This window comes from Bidens hawaiensis, unplaced genomic scaffold (assembly GCF_021521415.1).
Source record: "Bidens hawaiensis isolate Kalapana, Puna unplaced genomic scaffold, B.hawaiensis_p1.1 tig00013245_1, whole genome shotgun sequence".
In the NCBI taxonomy this organism is placed as follows: domain Eukaryota; kingdom Viridiplantae; phylum Streptophyta; class Magnoliopsida; order Asterales; family Asteraceae; genus Bidens; species Bidens hawaiensis.
In genome coordinates this window covers 91,413-114,689 of record NW_027492119.1, presented here as the reverse complement: position 1 = coordinate 114,689, position 23,277 = coordinate 91,413, and the positions used below count along the sequence as shown (strand labels likewise).

Here is a 23,277-nt window from a genome sequence, read left to right as displayed (position 1 = left end):
ATGTCCGTTATGTACTTCTCTATTTAAGTGGTTTGTTTTCAATGAAGTTATCAGTTTGCTTTGACATCGATACCTGTGTTCACTTTAACATTTGGTATCAGAGCAAAAATAATGATCAAAGAGAGAAAGAGAGTAGCAATCATGAGTGCTGAAAAACTGAAAGTTCCGGTGTTCGATGGGCACTACGATCATTGGAGAGAGATGATGGAAAATTTTCTGTGAGCAAAACAGATGTGGAATCTGTTTGATCTAGGCATCATCGAACCAGCCGTGGGTGTAGCCCAAAGTAAAGCACAAAAGAAGACCCAGGCTGATCTACGCGCAAAAGACCTACAGGTGAAGCATTACCTGTATCAAGCAAATGACAGGGTGACGTTTGAGCAGATCCTGGATCGGCGAACATCCAAATCGATTTGGGACGCCATGAAACAGAAGTATGAAGGGAATGCTCGTGTCAAAAGGTCCATGCTTCAGAAGCTCCGTCGAGACTTCGAGATATTGGAGATGAAGGCCACCGAGTCGATACCAGAATATTTTGGGAGAGTCTTGACGGTGGCCAATCAGATGAGAAACAACGGGGAGACCATGACAAATCAAATAATCGTGGAGAAATTCTGAGAACCCTTACCGAAAAGTATATGTTCGTGTGGTTTCCATCGAAGAATCCAAAGACACAGAGACAAAGACGGTAGACGAACTCCAAAGCTCGCTCCTTGTGCATGAACAAAAGTTCAGAAAACCAGAATAGGAAGAGGAACAAGTTTTCAAGATGGAACAAGGTGATAATTCAGGCATAAGGGTCGTGGACGGGGACATGGTAGTCCTCGTGGTAGGGGACAAGGACATGGAAAACTCTCTATGAATTGAGAAACTGTGGAATGTTATAGATGTCACAAGCTTGGAAATTTCTCATATAAATGTCCAAATTTCAAAGAAGCAAACTTTTCCGGTTTTGATGAAGAGGAAGAAATAATGTTGATGGCACATGTGGATCCACTTAACAACAAGAATGATGAAGAGCAACACGCTGGTGAAAAGGTTAATGTATTCATGGCACAAACTGGGTATGAAAGTAGAAATTGTTTGTGGTTTTTGGACTCAGGTTGTTCAAACCACATGTGTGGGGATAAAGAAAAATTTGTTAATTTAGATGAAGGGTTTCTCTAGCTCGGTTAAGCTTGGTAATAATACCCGAATGAAAGTAGGTGGAAAAGGACAAATTAAGTTGTTCTTTCATGGGGTCCTTTATGTTATTATTGATGTGTATTATGTACCCGAGCTTAAGAATAACCTACTTAGCATAGGTCAACAACAAGAGAGGGGCCTAGTCTTTGTCATAAAAAATGGAGTGGGCAGAATATATCATGATGAAAGAGGTTTATTATTTGAAAGTGTTATGACAAAATGTTTCCTCTAATTGAGCAAGTTAGTGGAAAAAATACAAATAGTACTCCTACATGTGACAAAGTAAAGAAAAGGGTACGGAGAAAAGTTTGTATTCTAGTGATGTTGACATTTCAAAATTGTGGCATAAGAGAGATGGACATCTCAGTGCAACAAGTATGGGCCTACTACAACAAAAGACTATGGTCAAATGTATGCATTTATTTACTATTAATGATGACTTGTGTGGTGATTGTTGTGCTGGAAAACAAAGTAGAGATGCAATTCCAAAGTCCAGTACATGGAGAGCTAAGGTTATTCTAGAGCTTGTGCATTCAGATATATGTGGTCCAGTTAAGTCCGCATCCCATAGTGGCAAGAGGTACATTCTCAGCTTTATAGATGACTACAGTAGAAAGGCTTGGGTGTATTTACTTAAAGAAAAGTCAGAAGCCTTCGAAAAATTCAAAGATTTTTAAAAGTAAAGTGGAAACTGAAGCAGAAAAAAAAAATAAAAGGGCTCAGAACAGATAGAAGGGGGGGGGGTACTTGTCTGAAGAGTTTAAGAAGTTTTGCTTAAATCATGGCATCAAACGGCAGTTAACGACAAGACTCACACCATAGCAAAAAGGAGTGGCGGAGAGGAAGAATCGCACGGTTATGAACATGGTAGTTACTCTTCTAGTAGCTAAAAACATGCCTAAATATTTTTGGCTAGAAGCTGCTGGTTGGAGTTACTATCTACTCAACCGTTATCCAGCTAAAGCTCTCAAAGACATAACTTCACAGGAGGCTTGGAGTAGAGAAAAGCCGAATGTTGAAAATTTGAGGGTTTGGGGATGTCTTGCTCACTCACATATCCCAAAGGAAAGACGACCCAAACTCGATAGCAAAAGCCAGTTGTGTATCTTAGTTAGGAGAAGTGAAGAATCTAAAGCTTATAGATTAATTGATCCACAAACCATGAAGGTAATAATAAGTAGAGATTTATTGTTTGAGGAAGACAAAAGTTGGGATTGGGAAGTGAACAAGAAGGAAGATGAAGCAGACACTTTAACATGGGGAGACAATGAAGATGTCCAAGTGGGTTTTGATGTCCCGTGTGAAGAAACTAGTGATCAACATAATGAAGTTGTGCATGTTGCAACTGAGGAAGCCGAAAGTGATGCAAAAGCAAGGGAGTGTAGACAACGCAACCCCCATCTTACTTGCAAGATTATTACACAAGGGAAGATGAGTTGAATGAAATGGAGGTAACTCATCATGAACCAACAACTTATGAAGAAACAAGTCAAGAAACTAAGTGGAAAAAAGCCATGGATGTTGAAATAGAAGCTATTGCAAGAAATGGTACATGGGATCTTGTTGATCTACCTAAAGAAGCAAAGTGTATAGAGGTGAAGTGGGTCTTTAAAACGAAGGTGAATGAGCGAGGAGAAGTCGAGAAACACAAGGCTCACTTGGTGGCTAAGGGTTATCGTCAAGAATATGGTTTTGATTACACGGATGTATATGCACCGATGGCAAGAATGGATACGATTCGTCTTATGATAGCAAAGGCTGCACAATGGGGTTGGGACATCTTTCAAATGGATGTTAAGTCCGCTTTCTTACATGGAAGTTTGGATGAAGATGTGTACGTACAACAACCGTAAGGCTATGTAGTAAAGAATAAAGAGCACAAAGTTTACAAGCTCCGCAAGGCATTATATGGACTAAATCAAGCTCCTCGTGCTTGGTTTAGTCGAATTGAAGGTTACTTTATCAAGGAGGGTTTTGAAAGGAATAATGCAGAGCATACACTTTTTATCAAGAAGAATTTGAAAGGGAATACTTTATTCGTTAATATATATGTGGATGACTTGATTATACAGGTGATGATTTAACTATGTTGGAAGAATTCAAGTGTTCTATGAAAAGGGAGTTTGAAATGACAGATCTTAGGAAAATGAGGTTTTTCTTGGGAATTGAGGTACTACAAACAACAAATGGTATACATATTGCCCAAAAGAAATATGCTGGTGAAATATTAAAAAGGTTCAATTGGAAGATTGTAACTCGGTGTTGTGTCCAATAGTTCTGGGGTGCAAGCTAAGGTCTGATAAAGGAGAGAGAATGGATGAGACTCTCTTTAAGCAAATAATTGGTAGTCTCATATATATATCACAACAACGCATCCTGATATTCAGTTTGTTGTTATCTTGATCAATAGGTATATGCCTAGCCCTACCAATACTCAATTTGAAGCAACAAAGAAAGTTTTGAGGTACTTACAGGGAACTCTAGACTATGGAATATGGTATAAACGTGGGGGAGAAAGGTTGTTGGAAGTCTACACGGACAGTGACTTTGGTGGTGACACTGAAGATAGAAAGAGCACATCCGGTTATGTTGTGATGTGGGATGGAGGTGCGATTTCATGGTCATCGAAGAAACAGAAGATTGTGACACTATCTTCTACCGAGGCTAAATACGTGGCGGCTAAGGCTTGTGCTTCCCAAGTATTATGGATGAGAGGAGTTATTGAAGATTTCGGTATAATGTTGGAGGGTAGTACAGTCATCAAGTGTGACAATACGTCTACAATCAAACTATCTAAGAACACGGTTTTCCATGGTAGTTGCAAGAATATAGGTGTGAGCTTTCATTTCCTACGATATTTAGTTAAGGAGGGAACAATAGTCTTGGAGCATTGTAGGACAAAAGACCAAGTTGCAGATGTGATGAAAAAGCCTTTGAAAAGAGAATTGTTTGAAGACATGAGAAAGAAGCTTGGAGTATGTTCAGTGAAGCATGTTCAGTAAAGATCAAACTAGTTAGGAATGTCCTTCTAGTTTGAGGGAGGGAATGATGGAATAAGTCAAGTACATGCATGCACATGGTCATTTGAAGTTTGTTTTGTTTTGAATTGTTCACCGGTTCTTTAGAAGTCACCGGTTCTTTTGGTTATAGCCTGTATTCTAGACTAGTTTGTTTATTTCTGTTATATACTTATCTATTTAAGTGGTTTGTTTATTTCAATGAAGTTATCAGTTTGCTTTGACATCAATACCTGTGTTCACTTTAACAGTTTACGCTCAACCTTTAAACAAATGATATTATAGCTCTTAATTAAACAAACTAATAGTATAAAGTTTTTCATATATTATATGATATTTAACATGGATTTATTTCTTGTAAAAACATATGTTAAACATACGAGTAAATATATAGGCCTAGATTCAATTTGCTAAAACATAGGGGGTTAAGTTGAATTTTGGTTGAACATATGTTCAACGGGATAGTATTTAATTGTTTTTATTGAAATAGTATTTTTTTACTTTTATATCCTTTTATTTGAAGTATTTTATATAAATTCTGTTACTAAATGATATCACAAACTGAATATTAGATAAATCATAGTTTGTTATAAAATCTTTATTAAATTTTAGATAATTATACACATATCAAAATATGGTATTCAAATTTTTCAAAAACTTAGGAAAAATAAAGTTACCCTTTAACTAACTAAATAAATAATGAACACAACATTCGTCTTCATGTGAAATACCTACAAATACCCATAAAAACCCAAAAACTCTTTTATGAAACAAGTTATTCTCGATCTTTACATGCTATCTCATGGTATGTCTACTTCTCTTTTTCAAGCTTTTTATTATATTCAATAAATACCCTTTTCATTGTTTACATAAATAAATGTGTAACAATTATGTAAGGTATCTTGTTTACTTTTATGAAACACATATGGGTTCATGATCTTGTTTATATATAGATGTAAACAATCATATTTGTAATTTTTTACCCGAAATCATTCAATTAATATTCTTTCATTCAAAGCTTTTCTTGATTATTCATCCGGTTCTTGATTATATAGAACCATCACAAGATGCAAAAGAACCACAATGGTCCAACCACCAACCCAACCATTAGGGTTCTTGATCATGCACCTACACCCTTCCCATCACCTCCACCCACCACCGGAGTCCCCGCGTGTGCTTCGTGCCGCCACCAGCGCAAGAAGTGCACCGAAAAATGCGTTCTTGCACCGTTCTTTCCTGCCGACAAAACCCAAGATTTTCAAGCGGTGCATAAGGTGTTTGGTGTTAGCAATGTGACCAAACTGGTCAAGGATTTGTGTCGAGAAGACGCTAAAAAGGCAGTCGACTCGCTTATCTGGGAAGCAAACTGTCGGCTTAAAGATCCGGTGTTGGGACCATTAGGTGAGTTCCAAAGGGTTTCTGAAGAACTTGGGGCTTATAAAACACAATACCAACAAGCTAACATTCATCATCATCATATTAGCCAAGTTCCTATTACTCAAGGCACCGTTTTGTATGGTAATAAATCCGCGCAACAACGTTTGATTGGATCATGGAATGGTGACAACAATGGGATCAACAATGGTTCCATGTTGGATTATATTCATAGTACTGGGATTGTTGGTGGTGGTATCGATAACTCGCGAATGTTTAACTATGGATCTTTGCAAAATGCCGAGAAGCTAAAGCAAGAAAGAGAACAGCAAGGTTCTTTGATTCATCCACCTCAACATATGATGAGTGAATTCAGTCCGTTTTACTAGCAAGGTATTTACTTGGTTGACCTATTTAAAGATAAAAGATTAGGGTTTTAACTAGGGTTCTTTATTATTCTCTCTTAAACTTTTTAAACGGAACTGAATCAAAGCAGTTTAAAACTGAACCGAATTACATACTAGTTTTCAGTTTAGTTTTAAACTGAAACAAAATTGAGTTTTTGGTTCCAAAAATTTAACAACAGTTCAAATAATGGTTATACATGTTTTATCATTCAACGACTACCTACAATTTTAACATATCTTATGTAGCTCGTCCAACCAATTTTAATAACAAACAATGGTTAAAAGAAAGTTTGTTTGGTTTGGTTGACAGTTTTATTATTCAACTCAAATACTCAATTACAATTTTAACAATTTTAAGTCAAATCTTATCTAGCTAGTCTAACTTAAATCTAATAACAAATAATAGTAAAAAAGAAAATAATAATAAAAAAAGAGGTTTTTTAGGTTTGGTTGATTTGAACTGAATTTGACATTCGGTTTCCTTTGAAAAAATCTTCAAACGGAATAAATAAAAAATAATTGTATTTGTTATAATTTTTTTTGGAGGTAAAACGTTTATTTACCAGTAATTATAAGACCAAGTGTTATGGACGTTAGCCCCACCACATCAGTTTTTGGTCAGTTAAACATTTCAGGTATGGATGTGGAGGGCGTTAGTCTTACAACACCATGCAATTACACACTTTTGAAAGGTTTGTTAATGAAAACCATATTTCTCATATAACAGTGACGTAACGACACTTTTGATTACCTGACCCCTCCCTAACACCTCTAAGATATGATTGGGTTTTTTTAACTATCTTCATTATACATTATCAATAATCACACACCACATATATCACGGATGAGTAAGGTTCTTAAAATAGTCACACAAGTTTTCTTTTAATTTTTCTTTGCCACCTAGCTATTTCAAGTTTCAACACAAGTTTGTAAATAAGTTAAGCAGTTTTAACGGTTACTAACTGTTTGTTTATACGCAGGTTAGCAAACCACTACGTCCGAGAATAACTCCAGTTACTTCATGGCAGCTTGGAACGCTTGGCTTATTGATCACCTTTTTTTTTCTCATTTATTTCCTAGTTCTTTTTTTTTTCGAGTATACAAATGTAATATTGTGTCGGTTTTAAACATCTTATTCCTTTTTCAGCCTAAGAATTATTAATTTGTAAATTACTTAAAAATCTGTTTTTATTAAGCATTAAATAATTATAAAATTATAATCAAACAATAATTATTAATGATATTAATAGGTATTGGAATTAAAATATTTATCATATTTTTTCCTAAATTGAGGTTTCCTGTTCTAAATTTCTTTCTCTTCAAGTTTCATTATTATTTGGAAAACTAAATTTAAATAATCCTAACTATTGTATATTAGTCAGTAACAGATTCAAGTTTTAACTAACAAGTTTTAATGACAAAATGACAATCTCACTTTTTAACATTTTCTTCAATGATCATCAACTAACGGAATCCTAACTCTGTTAGCATGTTGATGATGTGGCGTCGCTGCACGTCAAAATCCTCCTTATATGTTAAATACAGAGCAACCACCATTCCACACCACAATGGTAGCGACCACAATGTCAATGGAAACAATTACTTTTGATGGAATACAACCAACGTTGACGTAAATACCGCTGAAAGCACCACGCTTCTCAATGCAAGTAGTTTTGAGAACCCTTTAAGCCGCTGATGCTAGACTGTCGTGATCTAGTAAAAAACAATAATAATTACGGATTCTAATCACCTTAAACTAGTTAGGGAAAGAAGGGTATCTAACCACGGGGAGTATGTAGCCAGTGACACGTGCAATTAATTCCTAACATTAGAAAGTAAGCAAATAAGAGTGTTGATCACACTAGCAATGATTTAAGTTTTATATTAAGCAAGCAACTAATCAAGTTTCAAACAATTAACAAGAACAAATCACACCCGGGGTTCAAGCATGTAACAAACAACAATCTCATGCATTGTAACAAGTTAATTATTAATAATCGAATATGGTTAATCAACTAGTCAAACCTTAGGCATCAACAATCGCTAACACGCGACAGTGGTTATCAATGGTTCCTTACCAACGTGATTCAGCTAAGGGCAGTTGTATGCTTCATCATATTCAAATTAATCAATACAACCCTATGAAGCATGTATCACAACAACCGAAAAACTAATCGTTTGGATTGAAATAAATTTAAACCTACTGAGTGCACAATAATACTAAACATCAATGTTCATAGATCGATATTTAACAATTACAATTAGTTCGTTTATAAAACATGAGAAAAACTTTAAAGATACAATACTTTACATCTCGGGTATGACTCGAGAAGACTAGCCGCACATCGCCATCGATATGTCTTCAATTCTGATGAAGAAAGACATTAGGGATCTCTCGATGATTGGAGTGGTAGAAAATCGCCTCTTGACTCCTGGAACTGTTTTGGAACAAGATAACTGTTTTGGGGTCATCAAAATGATATTATATGAAAACCCTAATTTTCCTGATTTTCCAACCCATCGCGTATCACACTGGTCTTTTCCAGGATCCATCGCGTAGCATGATGGACCAAAAGTCAACCTTTAAGTTTTCAAGTCCAACGCGTATCGCGATGGACCAACATCACCCCCTTCGCGTAGTGTAACATCACGGAAATTTGGCCCAAAAATGTCAACTTTCCAAAGTCTAGGTATCAATTCTGCCAATTTCCAACCTCCAAGGTTAAAAGTAAAATTCTGTTTTTCTGTCCTATCGCGATTCGCGACAAGGACAAAGAAAAGCCCATCGCGTACCGCGACGGGCTTGGTCAAAACTTCTGGAAGAAGTCAACAGCGATACGTGATCGTTGTTGAAACAACGTCATCGCGTACTGCATTGACGTGGCCTGACAAGTTGTGACACGTGTGCCACGTGGCACACGGTGGCATCGTCTGCCGCCACGTGTCACTACATGGCAACACGTCCGCCATGTGTCACCACGCGGTGTAACACCTGCCACGTGTCACCACGTGGCAGGTCTACTGGGTGACTGGCCAGGCCTACGTCGCGCTACGCGGCGGGCCAGTAAAGGGACCCATCGCGTACCGCGATATGATCCAAAATCTTGCCTATAAATAGCAAGGTCCGGAACTTCACGAATCACACCAAAATTTACACATACCACTCTCTCTCTCTAACATCTCTCTATACCTTGAAAAACGTGCCATAGATCCATCTTGAAAACCGTGCTTGATTCCTCGTAATTCGTGCCATATCTCGACATTCATACCACTTACCGACGACGTTCCAAACACGAAGGTGGTGCTGTTTTTACATCCCGACGATCATCTTGAAGAACGTTCCAAGAAGAGTTGTTGTCTCGATTTGCGTGCAGAAGTGAAGTGGTGATCAAAGCAAGTGTTGAAAAGACCAAGTGACGTAGAAGTGCTGCTCGAGTATCTAGGGATTTTTAAGCCAAGTAAAGGTAGGCATAATGCCCGACTTAAATAATAATAAAATATTATAAAGGCTTAATACCCCAAGTCAGAATTATACTCGATGCTTATGAAAAGAAAATAAATAACAAAGAAAAGAAAAGAAAGAAATATAAAACTATATATATATATATGTGTGTGTGTGTGTGTGTGTGATTATATATATAATTCTTTGTTATGAATATTATTTAAGTAATAAAGAGTATTATTAAATAATAAAAGAAAAAGAATACGTTTCTTAGAAAAGAAGAAACGTCGGGTTTTTATAATAAACTAAAGGTTTATAAATATTACTTTTTAACTAAAGGTTTTAAAGTAAAAGATTATTGAACTAAAGGTTCATCGAGATAAATAAGAGTAAAGGTCTTAAGCCGGATTGTATATCCGACTAATAAAAGTTATACTCGTACTATAGGTGCGAGATAGCAAGAGAAGGACTCACGGACGGTGTTGGAAGCCGATCCCATTTGAAAAGGTGAATACGCCCCACTTTTACAAACTTGTTTTCAAACAAATAAACGTGTTATGTGTAAAAACTTTACATGAGATCAAGTGTCTCTAAAAACATTATGAATAAGAGTAAAAGCCTAGCCCTTATGAATAAGAGTAAAAGCCTAGCCCTCAGGCTGTAGTATACGTTTGCCTGGATCCTTACATATGTGGTTAAATGCGGTGGGTACATCGCACCACGCCTGGTCACGACCTCTAGCCACAATGGGCTGAACCAAAGTATGTTCAAGTGAGAATGACCTTGTGTATATTTATGGTACCTAAGTACGTCGAAACGTTGTGGTGTTTTGCTGGGGTGACCTAGTGTAGAGATTCGAGTTTATAACGATGTTGTTTTAACTTTGTTATTCCTAAGCCAAGATGGGTCGAGGCTTGCGTAACCCTCGAGGGGTGACAAAGTAAAAGAAAATATTTTTAGCGTCAGCATATTCACCAGCAATCATTGCTGACGTATTTTTATAATATTTTGCAGGTAACCAAGAATAGACTTGAAGGACGAAGGGCTCAAGAATCCGATGGCTCGGATATTTTGTTTGAATATTAAAATATAATGATTTTGTTAAACTTATAAAAAAGTAAATCTAAACGAGATTTTCGTCTCGTCCTTTTGTAATGTATGTATTTTAACTTTAAATCCACATGTTTTATAAAGTCTTCCTCTAAAAACCCGTAACTCTGATTTATATACAAATGTGGTACCAACTGTTGAGTCGCACTCCTAGGCCTAAGATGGGGGTGTGACAGGTTGGTATCAGAGCCATCTATCTTAGCGAATTGGGTATCATAAAACAATACCCAAGCTTCGATCCAAAAGCATAGGAAATAATTACTTGTTTATTTGAAATAGGGATAAGATTGGCTGGTAACCCTTTCTTTCCCTCTCTACATTCTAAACCACCCATCAAAAGATGTCGCACGAAGAATTAATGAAGTATTATGATAATGAAGCAATAAGAGCAAGGAAGTACTACAAATTCCCAAAAGACGTCATGAGTGAAGATTACTTTGAGGCTTTCTTCATCCGAGATCAATACATTGAACGTCCCAAACCAATATAGTTCCCTGGGACTGAACAATGTCCAATTAGACTACCCAATAGCCCACCCAAACAAATTGAACCACCAAGGCACTCAAGCTATCATCCACCAACAATGCCCATATATCATCCCTCTGAAATACCAACATACCACCCATCGGAGATCCCCAATTACCAACCATCGGAGATACCCCAATACTTTCCTATTGGATAGTTGCCAAATCCACATCCATCATATGCCTTCCTTTCAAACTGACCAATAAAGGAAGAACCAAAATCCCCATCCTCCAACTGGATGCAATGCCACTCCGATCAACGAAGGTGGCATACTGGAAGCTCCACAGCTCTCGAAGTCAACTCACAACCCAACAATGGCGAAGGGTCATCCTGTAAACCAAGAATGAGGGTGATGATGCCTTACGAAAGTTTCAAAATGCCCTCAATGATATACGAGACCACCCAGTATATGGAAGATGATGAAGAACCTATGGAGGAAGAGGATGAGGACCCCGAAGAAGAGGAGGATCCTGTGGAAGAGTCCGAACCGGAGGAAGAGCATCCCGACAATCCTAATGAGATATCAACATCCATGGATGGATCACTCACTTCCCACAACCCAAGCTACGGTTTCGTCGATCCGTATGTTCATTATCTTGGGAAAATCAAGAACCAAGCTTCGTCAAGCTTCCCACCGTTCCAAGGTGTAATTCCAACTGAAGAAGAACAAGCCGATGAGACTCGTGAGCAAAACAAAGCTGCAAAGACTTTCTTCTACCTCGCATCCTACATGACTGAGGTCCCGTATGCTGAACCGAGGAATCACTAAGAGATGGTGACATTGGGTTACCGCGACCCACCTCCACAATATGGATACCCCGACGTAGTCCCGCAGTCATATGAAGAACACCTAGATCGCGCTCTGCACGAGACTGATGACTGGAGGAAGAAGGTAGTTGAGGAAGGGAAGAAAAAGAAGAAGATGGGAGAGAAGATTCTTCACAAGTGCAACAAATTGACTAAGGTTGTTAAGAAGTTTATGAAGGACTGAGAAGATGATGATGGCATGTTTCAAGAAATGAAGTTTATGTGTTTAAACTAGTTTGTATGTTATGTGTGAAATGTAATGTAATAAGGATAGGAGTTTATATATCGTATGAACGATATATAAATAATATTGTAAAATAATATATATATCATGTTATGATATATATATATATATATGTATGGTTAATAAAACTTGTGTTTTAATAAAAGAAACGTTGTTGAAATTTCATATATAAATTGAAAAGAAAAAGAAAACAATGTCTGAACAAAGTAATAACAACGATATTGCTCAAAAAGAAAAAGAAACAAGAAAAGAAAAGGGGAAAGATCCCATGAATAATCAAGAAGATCCAATTCCTGAAAAGTTTATGGATCGAATTCAAAAGATGATTAAGGATGCAGTTAGGGAAGAATCCATGGCTAGGTCCCAATCTAGATGTAAGGCCCCCCGGGGCGTCGCCGATCGATACGAGATCCGCACGAGGTCTAGGAGTGCGGAATCCTCCTAGACTCGTTTAATGGTGTAGAAGACGAAGAACACGATTACACACATTCAAACACACGAACAAATACACGAATGGGATAAACACATCTGCAGATCCTTTCATATAATAATCATAACTCGTTACATACCAAACACGAAAACAAATGACGGCCGACCCGAGGTGAGCTCTACCTCGGGCCGTCCCACACGACTCTCCCTCTCGGTTTCTCTCTAGACAATTAAACTGATCACAAAACACTCTAACTTTCTGGATTTGCCAAACCTAAACAAGACACACATATATATATATATATATATAAACAACTTCGCGGGCTTGGGCTTAGGCCTGTAGGCGAAATTGTAGGTTCCCAGCCGGATCTACACGGAATATCTCGTTCTACGTAGGTGCGGAATCCCTACGTAAGACGTTACGAGCGTAGAAGACGATACACGTTAACACGATCAAACACACGTTACAATAAACAAAGACACGTTGTATTGCAACTGGAAACACGTGATTCACTGATCACCGATTACACAAACTCAATAACTCGTAAACTAAAACTCTCTCTCGTCTCGTCTAAGCCGTAACCTAGCAGTTTATATAACACGACAACTTCGCCTAACATGTTTAGGCGAAGTTGTCCCTAACTTCGCTTGTTCCACAAGTTCACCTATATCAGCGAACTTGTGAGAACTTCGCTTACATCCAAATACAAATTCAACTAACTCGATTACAGACACTAGACACTAAACTACTGACATCATGTACCAACAGACTCCCCCTTGGCAGTAGCTTCATCTTTCTATCTTCAAGCACGTGTCTTGTAATCTTCAACAATCTTGTATCTTTCATCTTCAAGCATGAACTCCTTCTCGTACACAAACCGAAACAACTCTTTGATATTTCTTCGCTTCTTCTTTCCAAGCAGGAATATATAATATTTTCTTCTCATTCAGCACCTGCAGATCAGCTTTAGACAAATTCACCAAGTGCATTGGATCATACACTCTCAGCAGCTCTTGTTCATCTTCATCCTCCATTACTGCTTCAGTTGTTTCACAATCAATGTACCACCACTTCAGATCCTTGAGCACATTCTTGGGCATTTGTTTCATCGGCACTTCTTTTAAACACCGGATCGGCTTATACTTCATAATCATCCAAGGCTTGCCATCTGCTCTCATCCCTCTATCTTTATCTTCAATAAGTTTTCCTTTCTGTGGTTTCAACAGCTCGAACTTTTTCTCCTTTATACTTTCCTTCCAAACAATCTTTCCAATGACCCTAGCCATGTTATCATCACTCCTGTTTATCAACCTCAATCTGGCTAAGTCCTTCACTTCACACTCAGGCAACGTATTCAACGATCTCAACAGCTTCTAGAAATACTGAACCCCATCATACCTTTTAATCACAAAGAGCCTCAACTGCTCATCATATAACCAGCATATAATCCCCTTTTTCGATTCAGCATAACCCCTGATGTTGTAACTTTTCTTGAACATAGTAGGGACCGCCGGTTTCTTCGTTTTTACGAACCACTGAGCGTAGCCTTCTTTCCATCTTGGCTGCTCTTCCCATTCTGTCTCATCGCTTCCCATATCTTTACCTATATCTGCCTTATCAACTTCCGAAATCTCATGCTCAATGTTCTCCTCTACAATCTCTCCCTCTTCAATCTCATTATCAATAACAATCTCTGCCCCAATCTTCTCTATCTCATCAACCGGTAACACATCATCATCACCTATAACATCATCATCCATCATCTCAGCATCCACGACCACCACCTCATCACCCCCTGAACCGCCAGCTGCACTTGTTGACTCCCCCTGAGATGTGGAAGTCCCAAGAGCTTGTTCAGTTCTTGGCAACTCTCCTCCTGCAGCTTTCGATGCATTGGGATCATCGTCTCGATCATTACGCTTCTTCGTTCTCAGCTCATCACCCTTACAGCTCGTCTCCCCCTGAGATGCCAAGAACTGTTTCAAAGCATCAATTATTTTTCCATGTTCGATCAGCAGGGACGACTGTATCTGATTCTCTGCAACGAGGCGCTGAATAGCATGGGTCTGGATAAGATTTACCCTTGATTGTTCTGCCACGACCCTTTCAAGCTCTGCTATTCATTCCGAGTCGGATAAGGTTGCATCGAAATCAAACCTCAGATGTGATATATCTTGAGTGTACGGAGGAGGGATTTCCAATGTAACTGGGACCTCAGAAGTAGGCGTAAACGTAACCGCAGGTGGTATCGTAACTGACAACCCTGCAGTAGCTACAACTGTCGACTCAATAAATCTTGCCATGACATCCGTTGGAGTAAGAGTTGGAGGTGGCAAAGATACAATCTCCGGAGCCGAAAGCTGGAATGAAGTGGGTGGGATGCCAAACGAGGATGAAGTAGCCACCACGGGAACGTCCGTGGCGCTTGTCCTTGTAACTGGTAATGATGTCGGAACCATGGTCATACCGGACAGTGCGGGTGGAGTGAAACGCACCACCCTTGAGCTCTCACCAGCTCCTGAACCTGCACCTGTCCGTTCCCTTCTTGATCTACGGACCAACTGATGTAAATCTTCTTCAAAATCTGAATCACTGTCAACATCGTCTCTCTTTCTCTTCCCTTGAACCCTTTCTTGTGTTACTAAAATCCGTCTCGCTTCAGCCACATTCACACTAGAAACCCGTGCAGCCGAGACCTGTACATTTTCTTCAGGGTCAACACGATCCATATCAAAAAATCCTTGACCTCCAAACGCTTCATCAAGGTCTACATTTTCCTCTGGTGACACAACAGGAGCAGCAGGTATAGCTTGTTGTACCTCAGGTGGTTGAGGTGCTCCAGCCTGTTGTGGTTGAGGATCCCGAAACTCGTCCCCTCGAGCTGGAACATACTCTGGGTTGATCAAGTACCCGAATAATGGAGTATGTCGAGGACGGAGCTCAGGCTTGCTTCTTGCACTCGATGATCTACACTGAGCGAAGATCCTCTTGCTTACACTTTCCACATATCTAATTGGGCGGCGCTGAGGAAACGTGGGAGCAACATGATTCAAGATCATTTGTAGGAATCTTGGATACATAAGAAATCTCTCACGCGCCACCGCTCGTCTCTGACGATCTATCTCGTAGAATACCATCTGACTAAAGCTGTAACGCTTATTGTAAGTCAGTGCAGTCATCGCCGACTGCATGGTCGCGCCTATTCCAGCTGTACCAGCCTTTCTCCCCGACATGCAGACTATCATCACATGCATGAGAAAGCGCCACGAGTCTAGCAAGAACCCTTTGCGTCTCTGAGTATCCCCCAAAGGACCAGAATATCCCATCCTCAGAAACGCACCATCTCGGAATGGAGCTACAAAGTCTGTAGGATCGTCTCGCGTTTCATCCCCAAGCTGTAAAGCCACCCTGATCTGTTCAGACGAGAACTGAACTATCTGATTGTTAACCGTTGCACGCATAACCGGGGGCTCGACTCGACAGTCATATTCCACTGTCTGCCAGAAATCCTCTATGTTTGGCAAAGATATCGGCAGTGTTGTGGTAATCGCGTGGAATATACGCGAGCGAAGTAGAAATGTGATGATCTCGCGGAAATCATCAACACCACTCGCATCCGGGTCCAATGTGATGTACATGTTATGCCCCGGGAAAAACTGTCGGTTGTTGTCTCCACCTTCATCACCACCTGCACCACCTGCTCCAGCTACAGCAGCCATTTCTGCAACCAAAACAGTCTAAGTTAGAGAATCGTCAAGACAAATCACAAGTTCGCCTGTTACCATGAGCGAAGTTATGATTTATTCTGTATAGGCGAAGTTAGAGGTGGGGCGAAGTTGGGAACAACTTCGCCTCAACTTGAACTTCGCCTGATAAATGTTAAGTAAAAGGGGCCAGGCGAAGTTAATGATAACTTCGCCTAACGACAACTTCGCCTCATATACTATTACATAATTAATTATCTTTCGAAGTTAAACCTCAGGCGAAGTTACGGATAACTTCGCCTAAACTGTAACTTCGCCGGAATATGAATCGGCAACAGTTAGACGTTCAATACGACGTGTAGTTGGTGAATTTAGAGATTGAGGATCTCGTAAAACATGTTTTTAAGACGATCTAGACGAGCAAGTTGATTACGACCACGTAATAACAAGTTTGAAAATCGGGTGTTGAGGTTTCGACAAAACAGGGTCGCGAATCGGGTCAATACGACCTTTGATTTACATCAATGACATAGATTATACGATACTACAACCCTACACACCTTTAATCGGAATAGTAGTCGAGAAAATCAACACAGATTTGATTCGAAAGATAAGTTCGCTTAGGGTTACGGAAATAAGTTCGCTGGTTTATGAAAATAATAAACAGTTTGACCAGAAAAATATCTTTATATAGGGGTAAGGTTATACAGGCGAAGTTATGGATAACTTCGCCTATTGCAGGCGAAGTTATGGATAAGTTCGCCGTTATTAAACTTTACAAAACAAACCCCTATAATTTGAATAATTTGCAATTAAGTTTTAAAACATCCTTTAAAGAGTTAAATGATACGATCAAGACCAAGTAACCAGGTATTAAATCATACAACTACATAAGTAGGATAAAACTTTAAAAATAAAGTACACGGGATCAAATTTCAGTCTCGACAGGGACTACCATGTTTTAGAAAAGATCCGAACAGGAATCATACTAATTAAGTGACTGTCACATAGATCCATGTTCAGCTGTATTATGACATAAACAAACAGGTTGTAAGCAGGTAAATAACTTAGAATGGTTTTCATTGCTTCTGTGATACGGGTTAGGTTCAATTAAGCTCAAAATTTAAATGGGCAACACCTCAGAGATTATGATGCCTCATATCTATTCTCAAAGCGTATTTGGCTTTCCCCATGTCACCCCGAGTTGACCTCGACCCGTAGTGTCTGATTAAATAGTAAGTACTCTTCGATCTTTAGACTCTTCTTCCCGTTCTCATTCTTACATCTTGATTGAGAAGTATTAACATTATGAACTCTAGAATGTCTCAATAACACACACATTTTTTTATTTTTTTATTTTTATTTTTTTATTTTTTTTATTATTTTTTTATTTTATTTTTTTTAAAGTATTTACACAACTTCAGAGTGGTAAACAACTGCAAGTCCCGAATCTGGATCACTGCAGTTTCTTGACACGCTATCTTCACAGGAATCAGAACACTCACGGGCTCGTGTATGACTGGGTAATCGCTTTTCTGCCTATCATTCGGAAAGATATATATGGAGACATGCATAACTCTTAAGGAGTTTCCACGTAAAATCGAGTAGATTTAGTTAGTATCACTTCTACTTTTACGCACCATAAAAAGCTACCATAACATACAATGACTGTTCTAAAGTCTTTTAGGCCTAATAACTTCACTAGTTAAGCACACAGAATCAGTTTATCTATCACTTTCCAAGGTTGGATCAATTTTCTGTTAAACATAGTAAAGGAACTTCTTACGAAGTAGTAGACTTGAAAAATAATTTCATCTCCCAAAAAAAATTTTAACTTCTATCGCCCCGATCAAGTCAAAGTTTTCTGGTAAACGGCTATCCTAAAGATCCAATGGATCAGCTGGACCGACCACATACAAGTATGTGTCCTTCTAACTAAGTATGAACGACTAATTTTCAGCGAAAGAATTAAAAACACATCATAAACCGCCCCGGTCACTTTCAGTCATCTGGTTAATGGTTATCCTCATATTCTACAAGTAGAAATGAGGACCAAACATATCCGAAGATATGTCCTTCAAACTGAGGCAACCGACATAATTCTAAGCGATAGTGATTTTTTTTTTTTAAAACAAAGACAAGAAAACACGATTACTCGGGATTGATCATCCCATTCAGCTCAACAAGGTTTTGAAATCGAGTTTTGTCAAACGCTTTAGTAAACAAGTCAGCGAAATTATCTAATGTATCAACCTTTTCGAGCACAATCAATTTCTTCTCAGCACAATCCCGTATAAAATGATGACGGATGTCAATGTGTTTAGTTTTGCTATGCTTGACGGGATTGTTAGTTACTGAGATAGCAGCAGTGTTATCTATGCAAATAGGAGTATGAGTGAAATTCAGACCATAATCGCGCAATTTCTGTTGTATCGAAAGAACCTGGGAGCAGCAGTTCGATGCTGCCATGTAATCTGCTTCACAGGTAGAAATGGCGACTGAGGTCTGCTTCTTGCACTGCCATGACACTAATCTGCCTCCAAGAAACTGACATCCACCTGTTGTTGACTTCCGATTCTGATTGCATCCTCCATAATAAGAATCTGTGTAGGCGACTAACTCCAAGTCTCCTCCTTTCGTTGCCATCTCAGTCGATCTCATGTCCATAACATACGTATTCTTTTCCCTTGGAGCCTTCATTACTATCCAATCCTCTGGTATCTTGAAACCAGGATACAGTACGATCGCTTCATTCTTGGTAAAGTGCACAGTGTAATCTTTGTCACAGATCATTAGTCACCGTCCCAATTCCAGTAATCCTTCCACCACTCTCTCCAGCAAAACTCACTCTTCCTCACTGAACAGGTTTCCATTCGTGTAACAAATTCTTGTTACCCGTCATGTGCCGGGAACAGCCGCTATCCACAACCCATAGATTGTTTGCAGCCCTGTTCAACTGTTCCTGCACGATTAAAGCAGAAGATTAAAATCTGGGGACCCAAGACCTATTGGTCTTGGGTCAATACATCCCGTACTTTGGCTGTCCAAAGTTAGTATTAGTAGGATTTCTGTAAGTCTTAAAAGGATACCTTCTTGTAGATTGACTATGAGGCCATCCAAACCTTCGTGAATTAAATGAATTATTACTAATGGTTTGGTTGTTAACAGGGAAAAACTGAGATCGATTTCTTTGAAAACCTGGATTAGTCCAATATCTGAACTTTGATGAATTTTCATTTTTACAATTATAGTAATTACCGTTAGTATTATTCTCAGTCTTTGAAGGCCTCATACCTCTGAATCTCTGCTTCAGAGGGCAATCAGCAATCAGGTGTCCTAATTGATTGCATCTGAAACAACTCCTGTGTTCAACTTTCGTATCAATAGTTGTTTTAGATGTTGAGGCTGCATTACTGCCCGTTTGTCTAACATATGGTGGGACATACGGGTTTAGTGGAGAATTCTTTTCAGTTGGTTTATGTTCCTCTCCACGTTTTGGTAACACTGCCTCTTCTTTTGTCTCACTCGACTCGGATGACTTGTCCGAATTTGATGAGACAGGACTAGGAACAGAAATCTTAACATTAGGAACAGGCTTACTTGTTTCGCCTTTACTAACTTCTGGATCTTTAATTGTAACCTTAACCGGAACTGTCTGGCCAATTTCAACATTAACGGATTTCTGATTACTAGGATCATAAGTATAGTTATGATTATAAGGTGGTGGAACTTCATGATATCCAATTCCTCCCCTTTTAACTGGGGAACTTTGATCACTTACGAGGTGATCAAGTATAGCAGAGGAATTTCTGAATTGCTCAAGTTTTCTGTTTAGTTCCACCACTTTCATCTGGTGATCAGCTATCTGTTTATCCCTTTCAGCTATTAGTTTGGTTTTCTCTTCTAACACTTCATAGCTAAGATCAATTACTTGTATTTTTTCAGCTAGGCTGGCTTTAAGACTTCTGATATCTTTCTCACTAGCTTTTATTTTTACCTTGTAACTATTTTCTCTATCTTTAGTGTAATGATGATCTTCTTTTAATGTTTTAAATTGAGCATCCAAACTAACAAACTGTTGGTGCATGTTTTGTAACAGATGATCTTTTGTGTTTGTTAGAATTGAAAGCAACGGTCAAAGGGGAGTCTGTTGGTGCATTTTGTGACCGTCGCTATGCAATTCTGATCAGCGGATACGATGTACGAAGTTAGGACAACTTCGCCATAGGCGAAGTTAGAACAACTTCGCCATAGGCGAAGTTGTAACAACTTCCGCCATAGGCGAAGTTAGAACAACTTCGCCTTAGGCCCAAGCCCGTGAAGTTGTTTATATATATATATATATATGTGTGTCTTGGTTAGGTTTGTGTATCCAGAAAGTTAGAGAGTTTTGTGTTACAGTTCATTTGTCTAGAGAGAAACCGAAAGGGAGAGTCGTGTGGGACGGCCGGAGGTAGAGCTCACCTCGGGTCGGCCGTGTTTCTGTTTATGTTGGTATGTAACGTGTTTGGTTATTATATAAAAGATCTGCAGATGTGTTTATCCCATTCGTGTGTTTGTTCGTGTATGTGTTTTGTGTGTAATCGTGTTCTTCGTCTTCTACACCGATAAACGAGTCTAGGAGGATTCCGCACTCCTAGACCTCGTGCGGATCTCGTATCGATCGGCGACGCCCCGCGCGGGGACCTACAAGTGGTATCAGAGCCTTAGGCTCTTATGCTATGGTTCGAGATCTGCGTTTTGGTGTTTCTGGCACGTTTCTGATGTGTTACTGGCCGAACAGCCGCCGCAGGCGAAGTTATGGGGTTCAGGCGAAGTTGTCGCTTAAATTTTTGGGTTTAGGCAAAGATATAAGGTTAAGCGAAGTTATTCACAACTTCGCCTACCTCACAAGTTCGCTTATCTCAGGCGAAGTTTTGGACAGGCGAAGTTATGGACAGGCGAAGTTAAGGAGGAGCGAAGTTGACTTTAGGCGAAGTTAAAAAAAAAATAAAAAGTGTTTGGAGTTTTCGTCTGTATGGCCAGGTGTACACGATTATTGTGAGACCGAAGACGTTGTTCCGTCAACGAGTGAAACTTGTTATCTCTTGGTCTTACGTGTGAACAAATACGTGTCAACTCTGGATATGGAGTTGAGGTTGTGAATGGGATATTGATTGAAACTGGATATTGACACATATTTGGGTGTTTGTGGGCAATAAAATTGTTGTTGTCCGAGGTTGACCAACTGAAGAAAGTCAAATTGAACTGAAGGTTTTTGTCATTACTGGATTGCGGTCAGAGCATATTATTTATGTTATTTTCAAGGCGTTCGAGAATTGGATCCTGAAACGTGATGCTTATTTATTAAAGTGAAAATTCTAGAACAAGTTGGATTTAATCGGGAATTAAAGTGTTTATGTTCTTGATCGTTATCCCTGGTGATTGAAGATGCTTCGGATTAATTAATGGTCATGTGTGTTAGATTCTGTCAAGGTGGTTTTGTGATGAAATTGATCACTTGATGTTGAGTAGTTGAAGATTAAACCTTATCGTATGCCGACGTGTTGGTGAAGTTGTGGAGGGAGCCCAACTTCACGTGTTGGTGAAGTTAGAAGAACTTCACGTGTTGTGAAGTCAGAAGGACTCACGTGATTGGTTGAGATGATCAATTAGGCACGGGGATGCATGCATTTCAAAGACCTCAATCTATATAGTCGGAGAAGCTTACACTGAAGGGGAGATCGGATATGGAAGACGCTGGGTGATTGATAGATTTGTGAAGCTACAAGACAGTTTCAGACACGGCTGGTTGAAGTGCAAACAGAAGATCATCAGTTAAGAGGGAGTCTGTTGGTGCATGTTTTGTAACAGATGATCTTTTGTGTTTGTTATAATTGAGAGCAACGGTCAAAGGGGAGTCTGTTGGTGCATTTTGTGACCGTCGCTATGCAATTCTGATCAGCGGAAACGAAGTACGAAGTTAGAACAACTTCGCCATAGGCGAAGTTGTAACAACTTCTGCCGTAGGCGAAGTTGTAACAACTTCTGCCGTAGGCGAAGTTAGAACAACTTCGCCTACTGGCCCAAGCCCAAGCCCGCGAAGTTGTTTCGATATATATATACGTGTCTTGTTTAGGTTTGAGTATCCAGAAAGTTAGAGGGTTTTGTGATCAGTTTATTTGTCTAGAGAGAAACAGAGAGGGAGAGTCGTGTGAGACGACCTGAGGTAGAGCTCACCTCGGGTCGGCCGTGTTTCTGTTTATGTTCGGTATGTAACGTGGTTTTGATTATTATAAAAGATCTGCAGATTTGTTTATCCCGTTCGTGTGTTTGTTCGTGTATGTGTTTGTGTGTAATTGTGTTCTTCGTCTTCTACACCATTAAACGAGTCTAGGAGGATTCCGCACTCCTAGACCTCGTGCGGATCTCGTATCGATCGGCGACGCCCCGGGGGGACCTACACAAACTGATCAGTTATTGTTGTCAGTTGTTCAGACAGATTTTCACATTTCGTACAAGGGAGTTTAGTACTTACCCCGGAGAGCTGATCTGTCACTTCTGCCATGTAAGCTTGATTTTCTCCAGTCACTTTCTCACTTCCTGCAGTTTCGATGTTCGCCAAATTGGCCTGTTCGAACACTTCCTCAACATGCATATTCCAATTGTATTCCCCGTTCTGACTGGATATCATTGCCCTACTCTCACTACTTCCACCACTCTGTTGTGTAGACCTGTTCTGACTACGTTCAACTCTGTCATTTGTGCATTCTTTAGCAAAGTGACCATTCTGTTGACAGTTGTAACACCGAACCTTTGACTTGTCAAAACCCGGTCTTTCACCAACAAACTTTCTACCAGTCTTCTTCATAAACCTTTTAACCCTTCTCACAATCATCGCCATCTACCACTGCAGATCCATCTCTTCCAGATCATCAGCATCGATCTGATCATAGTCTTCGTCTAAAGTTGCAGGATCAACAATCTTGCCTTTAATGTAATTTTCATACGAAGCAATGAAAGATGCATAGAGAGCAAACTGCTGTTCAGCAG

General features: G+C 39.3%; 2 protein-coding genes across 2 annotated transcripts; both read left to right on the top strand.

Moving 5' to 3' along the window:
• Window positions 1-231: 231 nt before the first annotated feature.
• LOC143543665 (uncharacterized) lies at window positions 232-618 on the top strand. Its single transcript, XM_077035932.1, has one exon. It carries the CDS (start codon window positions 232-234, stop codon window positions 616-618), a length of 387 nt encoding a protein of 128 aa, XP_076892047.1.
• A 4,649-nt stretch (window positions 619-5,267) lies between these two features.
• LOC143543655 (LOB domain-containing protein 3-like) lies at window positions 5,268-6,070 on the top strand. The gene has a single exon (XM_077035924.1). The coding sequence runs from the start codon at window positions 5,270-5,272 to the stop codon at window positions 5,963-5,965; it is 696 nt and encodes a 231-aa protein (XP_076892039.1). The 5' UTR covers window positions 5,268-5,269; the 3' UTR covers window positions 5,966-6,070.
• The last annotated feature ends 17,207 nt before the right edge of the window (window positions 6,071-23,277 follow it).